A 10,404-nucleotide genomic window follows, 5' to 3' on the forward strand; every position below is an offset into this window, starting at 1 on the left:
GGCATGTCCTGAAGTTGAAACTTATGTACATATTTTGATCAAAGGTGAAATAAAATTGCATTTAAATCTGCAAATCAGAGGTGGTCAGGCAGCTGAAGAGTCCCTGAGATGCAGTTGTTTCTTTACATGGCTTGTTGCAAGCTTGTAACATCATGGTAAGTGTTTACTACGTATAAACCTTATAGATAGGAAGAAAATTTAGCACGAAACATTCAATCCAATTGACTCAGGTTTTATTGGGCACCAGCTATGTGCTAAGAACCCTGGGACTCTGCTGCAGCGTGGACCCCAAGGTGGGATTATTACGGGGTCAGCGAGGCACGGGCCACTTCCATGACGAAGATCCTGTGAACTCTGGCGTGGATGCTGGTACCTTACGCGTGGTGTTCTTTCTCCATGACCCTCCGGAAGCTCATGCAGAGTCTGGAGCTCGTGGGCCCTCAGGCCGCCGTCTTGTCCTTGGTGTGGAGGGACTCAGCGGCCTCCGGGACCCTGTCTGGGCACCTCCCTGGGCCCTGCAGCATCTTGTTCCTCCGCTCCAGCTGCTCAGCCCATCCCACGCGGAGCCTGGGGCAGGGCGATAATTTCGGCATTGTGAGTCAAGCTCTCAGGACTGAGTGACGGCCAGGCCCGTGTCTCTCAGCACCTGGGCACCTGTGAGAGCAGGAGTGTGACACTGCCCGCCGGGGGTGGGGGTGTCACCGCGTCCCTGCCCAGCCGGCAGCTGTGACCTTGCTGGGTCTCCCAGGGCCCTGAGATCTCGTGGCCGGCCTTGGCTCAGGCTGCTGCCCAGCGGGGGGGTGGGGGGTTTTAATCAGGACCCTCCTCACAGGAGAGGAAAAATGGCTTCCCCGGGAAGCAGCCTGGGCCCCCACTTCTGGAAGCTTCTGAGCCCCAGAGAGACTGTGCCTGAGCTTGAGCTCTTGCAGCCTCTGTCTCTGCTCTGCTCACCAAGAGGCAGGTGCCCTCGCAGGACGGGGCGGCCTCTGTGGCTGCCTAGGGCCCGCCTGCCTCCCTGCACCCTGCCCGGCTGCCTGTGGGTGCCCACTTCTTTCTCGCTTGCCTGCCCGCCTCACCTGCCCGGCCTGGCCACAGTGGACGGTGCTTGTTGTGATCTCAGCCCCACGCATGGGCGGACCTGGCGGCAGGAATGGCCTGGTCAAAGTGGTCCAGGCTCCCTGAGACCTGGGCAGATCCCACCTGTCCGCGGCTGCCGCTTCCTTCAGCCTCAAGTGCTTTTGGCTTTAGATGTTGGAGAGTGGGGTGGGTGCCTGGCTCCAGCCAAGAGTGAGCTGTGTCCATGAGGACACTTGTCCCAGATGCCCAGGACCCAGATGACGACGGTGCTGCTGAGTGGCAGGCAGTGTAGCCCGGACGGCTGGGCCCCACAGTGATGGTCCCCGAGCAACAGCTACGTTCACCCTTGCCAGGCTGTGGCTGCTGACTGGTGGGGCCCAGGACAGCTCCATGCATGAGGGGTCAGCTGGGCAGATGTCAGCAGCTGCCGCAGTCCCACAGCCTTGGCGCCCCTGGGCCTGGAGTCCTCGGCCCTCACAGCCAGCCGCCCATCCCAGAGAGGCTGCCAGGACAGCCAGCCCCATGGTGGTGGAACCAGCGGCCCCTGTCCCTCCACGGGGGACAATGGGGTCCCGAGCCAGGGGCTACGAATGGCCCATGTCCCCCACGGGCCAGCTCCTCTCTCACGGTGGCTTCCTGGGGCGGGCCTGGCCCATGGGCTCACACCAGCACACGGGACCCTCTCAGCTCTCTAAGCTTCACGCAGGGAGGAAAGTTAGGCTACTCTCTAACGGGAACCCTGAGTGACCTCCTTAAAAGCAGTGGTTGGCCTTGTGGCCTGGGGAGAACCAGGCTGTGTGGGTGGATGGAGGGGGATTGTGCAAATGGAGGCTCCACCAGCCCCTGAGAGAACCCTGGTGCCTGCCTTGGACACCAACCTCCACCTCGGGGGCCAGAGGAGGCAGCGTGGACACACAGTCCCGGGGCCTGAGCCCACTCCTGGGACCTGCACCCAGGCAATGGCCAGAGGACACCATGGCACATGGCACATGCAGGCACATGCAGAGGCACGCGGAGGCACACACAGGCACACGTCCAGGAAGCACGCACATGCAGGCACACGCAGAGGCACGCGGGGCACCGGAGGCACACACAGGCACATGTCCGGGAAGCACATGGCACATGCAGGCACACGCAGAGGCACGCGGGGACACACGGAGGCACACACAGGCACACGTCCGGGAAGCACATGGCACATGCAGGCACACGCAGAGGCACGCGGGGACACACGGAGGCACACACAGGCACACGTCCGGGAAGCACATGGCACATGCAGGCACACGCAGAGGCACGCAGAGGTACACGTCCGGGAAGCACAGGGCAGGGATGAGGCAGGGCCCTGGGGCAGGCACTCGGTGGTGGGGGGGCCTCTCCTTCACCATCGTCTGCCGAGTGCCTGCGTGGTGCTGGGCTCTGTGCTGGGTCCATGTCTGTAGTTGGGTAGCTGGTGAGTGGGGAGGGGCACCCCCAGGCTCTGTGGGACCGCCTTGGGCTGCTGAAGGGGTACCACAGCTCTCTTGCTCGGGGCCTGAGCACCGAGGGCTGCCCGGAACCTCTGGAAGCGCCTGCTGTGTGCCGGCCAGTATCTTTCGGCAAATGAGGAGCTCTGCTCCCCGCCCAGCTGTCCCTGAGCAGTGGCTACACCCTGGGTCGGCTCAGGGTCACCCACTCAGCACCCATAGACCCCAGCCTTGGCCTTAGGAGAGAAAGGCGTGCTGGCTTGGTATCTGCCTTCCTGAGCATGTCTGCTGGGAGGAGGAAGGGCACAAGTACAGATACGTCACTCAAGGGCAGTGACCTCAGAAAAACAAGTCAGAGAAAGACATTTCCTCCTGGAAAAGTTCCTGTGATCCTGGACAGAGTGTCAGGGAGATGGCGGGGGAAGGGGGTGTGGGTGAAGGGTGTGTGTGTGTTGGGGTGTGTGTGTTGGGATGTGTGTGTTGGGGTGTGGGTGAAAGGATTGGGTGAAGGGAAGTGGGTGTTGGGATGTGGGTGAAGGGGGTATGTGTGTTGGGGTGTGTGTGTTGGGATGTGGGTGTTGGGAATGTGGGTGTTGGGGTATGTGTGTTGGGATGTGAGTGAAGGGAGTGTGGGTGAAGGGAATGTGGGTGAAGGGGGTGTGGGTGTTGGGATGTGGGTGAAGGGGGTATGTGTGTTGGGGCGTGTGTGCTGGGTGTGGGTGTTGGGGTGTGGGTGAAAGGATTGGGTGAAGGGACGTGGGTTTTGGGATGTGGGTGAAGGAGGCATGTGTGTTGGGTTGTGGGTGGAGTGTGGGTGAAGGAGGTGTGGGTGTTGGGGTGTGTGTTGGGGTGTGGGTGAAGGGGGTATGTGTGTTGGGGTGTGGGTGAAGGGGGTGTGGGTATTGGGGTGTGGATGAAGGGGATGTGGGTGGGTGTGGGTGTTAGGGTGTGGGTGAAGGGGGTGTGGGTGAAGGAGGTGTGGATGTTGGGGGGTGTGTTGGGGTATGTGTGTTGGGGTATGTGCGTTGGGGTGTGGGTGTTGGGGTGTGGGTGAAGGGGGTGTGGGTGTGGATGTTGGGGTGTGGATGAAGGGGATGTGGTGGGTGGGGTGTTGGGGTGTGGGTGAAGGGGTGTGGGTGTTGGGGGTGTGTTGGGGTGTGGGTGAAGGGGTGTGGGTGTTGGGGGTGTGTTGGGGTGTGGGTGAAGGGGGTGTGGGTGTTGGGGGTGTGTTGGGGTGTGGGTGGGGGGTGTGGGGGGGGGGTGTGGGGTGTGGGTGGGGGGGGGGGGGGGTGTGGGGGGTGGGTGGGGGGTGTGGGTGTTGGGGTGTGGTGAAGGGGGTGTGGGTGTTGGGGGTGTGTTGGGGTGTGGGTGAAGGGGGTATGTGTGTTGGGGTGTGGGTGTTGGGGTGTGGGTGAAGGGGGTGTGGGTGAAGGGGAGGTGGGTGTGGTTGTTGGGGTGTGGGTGAATTGTCCGTGGGCATTGGGGTGTGGTGTTGCCTGGATAGTGATGTTTGATCTGGGCTCCTGGTCTCACGGTTAGCAACGTGGTGTCTTGTCATTTCCCACTTACCGTTCCGAATGTGATCACTAAGGTGAGTGAATAGCTGTCAGTTCCCTCCTGGGTTGACCCCTTTCACAGGCCTGGAGCTGAGGGGTTTCATGGTGGGCTGAGGGCCAGGGCTGTGTCAGGGCACACTGCTGGCTGGGCCCTGCCCCTGGGTGTCGAGCGCAGCTCAGGCACAGGGGGCCCCGATGCACTGCACACCCCGACTCACTTGTTCAGGGCGCTTCTACGAACCCTCATGTCCTCATTCTGCAGGTGTCTTGCATGATGCTCGATTTTTTTCTCCCAAAACATCTTTATCCCGCCTGAATCATATGCTACTCTTCCAGGATTCTTCAGAGTGAGGCTTTTACTCATGTTCTGGAAAACAAAAAGTGGAGAAGAGCTCAGCCACCTTATGCCATTCCCGTTGAGGAGTTTGTGCTCCAGCACCCGGACGGCAGAGGAGCTGGCTCAGCCTGGAGCATCGTGGTCCCCGCCTTCCTGGTGCGTGGGGGATGGCGGAGGCTGCCCTCTGAAACTCAGGCCTCAGGTGGCTCCTGGCCGGCTCCTAAATGCTCTACCGGCTCCACCTTCTGGAACAGTCTCCTGGGTTTGCAGAAGTAGAAATGGAGGGCAAATTCCATTTTGGGCTTTTAGTCATTTTAAAATCTAAGCAATGATGCACTTCTCTCTGTGTGTTAGTGCGCAGGTGATCCGTGGTCCCACCAGCGAGGTGAGCGTTTCTCGGATGGGGCTGTGGCTTCTGTGCCAAGTGAGTCCGTCCCTTGTTTTTGAGACAAGGTCTCACTCCCGTCGCCCAGGCTGCAGTGCAGTGGTGCAATCTCCCCTCACTGCAGCCTTGACCGCCTGGACTCAAGTGATTGTCCCACCTCAGCCTCCTGAGTAGCTGGGACTATAGGTGTGCACCACCACGCCCGGCGAATTTTTGTATATCTTGTAGATATGGGGTCTCACCATGTTGCCCAGGCTGGTCTTGAACTCCTGGGCTCAGGTAATCTTCCTAGCTCAGCCTCCCAAAGTGCTGGGACTACAGGCGTGAGCCAGCGTGCCCGGCTCAGTTGGCCTCTCTCGACACCTGGTTATTGGGTACCTTTTGGTTTGAAATATGTAAACCCAGCAGTGGGGTTAAATGTGGCAGGTTTCACTGAAAAACTTCAGCTCTGCTATTTGATGTAATATGCTAAAGTGAGGCTGACTGAAATGTTTACTTTCCAACTGTTTTGGACTTGTGCATCTATGGGACACCAGCAGTCTTAGAATATCAATCTACAGCCATCAAGAATGTCCAAGGCCGGGTGTGGTGGCTCGCGCCTGTAATCCCAGCACTTTGGGAGGTCAAGGCTGGCAGATCACTTGAGCTCAGGAGTTAAGAGACCAGCCTGGCCAACATGGTGAAACGCTGTCTCTACTAAAAATACAAAAATTAGCCAGGATTGGTGGTGGGTATCTGTAGTGGGTACCTGTAATCCTAGCTACTCGGGAGGCTGAGGCAGGAGAATGGCTTGAACCCGGGAGGTGGAGGTTGCAGTGAGGTGAGATTGCACCACTGCACTCCAGCCTGGGTGACAGACTCCGTCTCAAACAAACAAACAAACAAAGAATGTCCATGACAATGGGAAAGTATTGACAGCAGCAGCGTTTTCTGGAGCCCTCCTCCCAATTTCACCCAGCCGTGGGAGCCCCACTCTGGGCCAGCTCTCCCTGGGACACGTGGAGCCTGGGTCCCTGGGCTGTGCCTGCCCTGGCCTGGTCCCAGGTCTCTGTAGATGGCCCTGCTCTGTGCTTGAGGATGGGGTTTACACAAGGGAGCCAGGGCCACGTTTCAGGGTGCAAGGCAGTGGGTCTTAGAATGAATGCGGCATCCACTGTTCTGGGGCTGCCTGAGCCCCTAAGCCACTGTCCAGTGAGCTCCTCGGGGCCTATGGGGTGGACAGAGCCGTTTCTGCAGCCCTGGCTGGCTCCCTCGGGGCACTTTGTTCTTCAGCTTGGCCTTGCTTGGCCTTGGAGGCATTTCTCTTTCCCCGCCCCCCACTCTTCTCTCTTGCTGGGGAAGAACACAGGGTGGCAGGAGCGTGGCCCGAGAGGAAAACCAGGCAGCTGAGACCTGCGGGCTCGTTTCCTGCAAACACGTCACCTGCTTCAGGTGGAGAGGGTGAGGGTGCCTTCTGGAGCTCGGCTCAGGTTGCAATGAACAGGGGCTGGGGACTCCTCCGAGGAGCTTGATGTGACCCCTGGCTGGGGGCTTCCGGCTGCACAGGCGCGGACACTGCAGCCTGTGCAGCCTGTTGTGATGTGGGTGCTGGGCGCTTTGCTGGGGAGCTGCCCCTGGAGGGCCACAGAAATCGCCCATTGATGCCATGCCCTTTGTTCTAGAAACTTAGACATGAAAAGTTGATCATGAAGGGACTGAACTCAGCCACGCCTGCCTGTGCTGAGGACGCTGGTGAGAATTCAGTGAGTGAAAACTCATCCAATGAGGAGAGTGGGATGCACAGAACCCACCAGTCAGGGCCGGGCCCAGCAGCTTCCCCGGAACTTCGCACCTCCTCTGGTGTCTGGGCAGACGCCTCCCGGAGTGAAGCCGGGGCTGGTGTCAGATTCAAACCAAGTAACATCTGGAAAACATCTGACAGCTGAGACCTGTCTGTTCTTGGCAGGGGCTTCAGAGAGCAACCTGGGCGTTAGAGCTTTTGCTCCTAGGACGCTTAGCCCCCAAAGGCAGCCCTTTAAACCCTCATGGAACAAAAACAAACCAGCAGCAAAAGGGAGAACCAGCAAACCAGCAGAGACAGAAAAAACAGACACGCGGCCGGGCGTGGTGGCTCAGGCCTGGAATCCCGGCACTGTCGGAGGCCGAGGCGGGCGGATCACAAGGTCAGGAGATTGAGACCAGCCTGACTAACACGGTGAAACCCCGTCTCTACTAAAAATACAAAAAATTAGCCGGGCATAGTGGCGGGTGCCTGTAGTCCCAGCTACTCGGAGAGGCTGAGGCAAGAGAATGGCGTGAACCCGGGAGGCGGAGGTTGCAGTGAACCGAAATGGTGCCACTGCACTCCAGCCTAGGAGACAGAGTGAGACTCCATCTCAACAACAACAACAACAACAGCAACAAAACAAAACAACAACAACAAAAGACACACAAAGGTGCGTGTTGTGAGGCAGGTGACGGAGACACGCTCCCCCACCAAAGGCGTTGATGGCAGGAATCCCAGTGGGAAAACAAAATTACAAAGTTCAATTCCCCCAGCGAAATGTGGGTGGGCTCACGTCTTGTGCCAGATATGTCACATACTCTGTTCACCTTTTGGAGGCCCCCAAATGCAGCGCCAATCTCTCAAGCAAGGACAGCGCCTGTCACATCACAAAGAGCTTACTTTTCTAACCATTTCTCAGTGACCGGCAGGTTTTCCTGTCTCTGTGGAGGGTCCTCGGCCTGTCCTCTCCGGGTGCACGCCTGTATCTCGCCTGCCGCTCTCTGTTATATGGGCTCGGTGACACGCATGCTTGGCGTCGGTTCAGTCCCAGAAAGACGCGCTGCCTTCTCTCTGGGCGCCGTCCCTGGCAGAGCTGTCCGTCTGGCGGGCAGCTGTTGGCAGCATGGGAATCTGGAGGACGGCCGGCTGCGCCTCCTCTGCCCTCAGGCCCCATCAGGACTGTTTTTGTCTTCTTTCGACGGCTGCTCCCAGGAAACCTCGTGGGTGGGAGGGAGCCTTGTCTGGGGAGGGGTGTCGGGCATCTAGGAGTCCCTAGTTTTGCCCAGGCCTGCGTCTCAGGAATGGCGGCCTTTGCACTTACTGCAGGCGAAATGTATATCACAAAACGACGATGCAGACACACTCAAGGCAGGTGCGGAAATGCTTAGGGTCTCTCTGCCCCGCCCATACATGGATTTACCTATTTATTGTGAGGAGCTGGCTCTTGTGGGGACAGGCGCTGAGAGGTCTCGGGATCTGCCATCTGGGACCCAGGAAAGCCTGCGGTGTCAGTCAACCCGACTCTGAGGGAGGTTGGTGTAAATTCCAGACCTTGGTCCAGAGAGGGTGAGATGAGGCGTCGTGGAGCAAGCAGGACGGCAGGCGAGCTGGAGCCATTCCTCCTTCCTCCACCGCGGCCCCTTCAGGCCGTCAGAGGACAGGGTGACGCCCAGCACTCGGGGGTCACCGCGTCGGGAAACACCCTCCCAGCCACACCCAGCTGTCCCAGCCGCCGCCCTGGTGCCATCAGGTCGATGCAGAAAGCGAAGCCCCCAGGCTTTGTCCCGGACGGGGCTCCTCTCTCAGGCTCCATCCCTCCAGGCCTCAGGGAGCGGGCAGCAGGGCAGGGCCAGGGCCGGGCTCCGTGATCTCCCGAGTCACTTGCTTCTTTATGAGGTTTCCGAGTCATTGATGGTTTCAGGTGAAAGCTTTCGGGAAATTTTCGTTTACTATCATAAAGCAGACGGCACACTTATTTTTTATATTATCCGTCACAGTTTTTTTGTTTTTAAACTGGAGTTCTGTGGGTGTCATCAGTGGATTGGGAGCTGCTCGTGATTTCCCGAGTCCTGGCGTGTGCTCAGGACACCTGGATCTGTGGCTCCCTGGGAACTGGGGTTGGGCTTCAGCACGCGCCGGGACGTGACGCAGCACACGGAAAGCACAAGCTGGAAAGACGGCGCTCACGCAGCGCGGGTGCAAGACGCGGTGAGAACCAGCAGCTGCTTCAGAAAAACCGCTGCGCGCAGCACAGATGGGAGGAAGCGACCTAAAAACGGAACGGAATAGCCCCAGGACTGAAGCCCGTGGCGGTCTCCCCAGGTCCTGTGCGTGAGCGCCCCGGGGATTCCCCGCCTGCTCTGGACACACGAGAGGAGGCAGCCGAGAAGCCAAACCAACCAACAATCAAAACACCGGCCTACGACTTCAAAACCTGTCCTTCCGGGCGCCTTCATTCTGACGCGTGCGGAGGACCTCAGGCGCCACGTGCTGGCCTGGTGGAGCAGCAAGGTCGCAGGGAGCGCGTTCTGATTTCCACGTGTTTCGGAGTTTGTAGGTCAAGTTTGCACTATCTGCATCATCAGCCAGAGCGGAGGAGGAATTTGGGAGAATGCATTTGCCCCAGGCTCAGGCCTTTGCGTTGCTTCCTCTTTCCTGAGCTACCCCAGCGCAGTGGGCTCCAGACGACCCGGTAGCACCACGGAGGTTCTGAGCGGACTTCCCTGCACCCGCCACCCCCACCCCATCAGAGGCGGTCGTCCAGGCTGCCGGGCTCCAGCTACCGGGCTCAGCCGCCTTCCAGCCCAGGAGTCCCGCCTGCCGCTTCCCTCCGCCTGCCGCTTCCCTCCGCCTGCCAGCCGGGAACGCCTCTCCAAGCCTCCTGTGCCAGCCCCGTCCTGCGCCCCTGTACCTGGGCTCTGTGACGGTGAAGCCAGCTTCCTCACAGTCGCAGCAGCAGCACAGGCTGAGCCTTCCCCGTGTGCGGCGTCACCCAGCTCTGTCCTTCGTGCCTCCCGGGAGCCCAGGGTGTGGGGGCCACCGGACGCTGGACCTGAGAACCTGGACCCAGGCCCGGTCTGCCCGGGAGTTGGCAAGTGCTGAGCACTGTGTCCCCTTGCACGGCCACTCGGGGCTTCCACGCACCTAAATTACGGCGCCTGAAGCACCCTGGCCCTGCATTCACTGTGGCACGCGGGTGCCGTTCCCCGAGCCCAGGGGTCAGGCCCAGGGCCCTTCCTCGAAATCTGCCATGAAGGTGAACTCGGTGACACTCAGGGCTCCTGAGGCTGGTGGCGGCTGCTCCGCATGAGGCCTGCTGGCTCCCAGGGACCGCCCTCCCTTGAGAAGGGGGTGCCGTCTATGGCTGGGCCATGTGGAAGGGGCCCGGTGATCACATTATAAAGTCATTTTTGAACTGGGTGCTATTAACCACTAATTAGTGAGCCACAGCCATGACATCCTTTGTAAAGAAAATGTTCCGAACTGAAGCGCTCGCCCATGTCCGCGGTGAGACGCCTGCATAGGGCGGTCTCTGCTTCTCTGCAAGGACCCTCCTCGCCGCCCGCTCGGCTGCACCGGCAGATGGTGGCAGGGGACAAGGACGGTGCGGTGGGCCCTGCGCCCAGCTCACCGTGAGTGCAGCTCCCTTCACAAAACGCCAGAGAGACCAGCACCCTCCTTGCCCCGCCCCTGCTTGGGGCCTCTCTGTGCTTGGAGAGGAGGCCCAGGCTTCCTCATCTTCCTGCAGGGGGCGTGAGGAGGGGGTCTCAGGCTCTGTCTCACCCCAGAGCAGCCTGGAAGGCCCCGTGCTCCAGGGATGCCCG

The 10,404-nt window shown here is 59.7% G+C and overlaps 1 protein-coding gene across 2 annotated transcripts; it reads right to left on the bottom strand.

The window, feature by feature from the left end:
* Positions 1–211: 211 nt before the first annotated feature.
* On the bottom strand, positions 212–9,618 carry LOC101176027 (protein FAM240C). Of its 2 annotated transcripts, none has more exons than XR_004029133.1 (3): positions 9,492–9,618; positions 4,312–4,460; positions 212–567 (listed from the first exon to the last, which is right to left on the bottom strand). XR_004029133.1 is itself a non-coding variant. In XM_030808767.1 (3 exons), the coding sequence occupies exons 1-3, from the start codon at positions 7,490–7,492 to the stop codon at positions 441–443; spliced, it is 288 nt and encodes a 95-aa protein (XP_030664627.1). In that variant the 5' UTR covers positions 7,493–7,570; the 3' UTR covers positions 220–440. The 2 variants fall into 2 exon arrangements, 1 of the variants encoding a protein (XP_030664627.1); XM_030808767.1 differs by lacking the exon at positions 9,492–9,618 and adding an exon at positions 7,481–7,570 and having other exon boundaries at positions 220–567.
* Between the last annotated feature and the right edge of the window lie 786 nt (positions 9,619–10,404).

Source organism: Nomascus leucogenys, unplaced genomic scaffold (assembly GCF_006542625.1).
Source record: "Nomascus leucogenys isolate Asia unplaced genomic scaffold, Asia_NLE_v1 001156F_51818_qpd_obj, whole genome shotgun sequence".
In the NCBI taxonomy this organism is placed as follows: Eukaryota; Metazoa; Chordata; class Mammalia; order Primates; family Hylobatidae; genus Nomascus; species Nomascus leucogenys.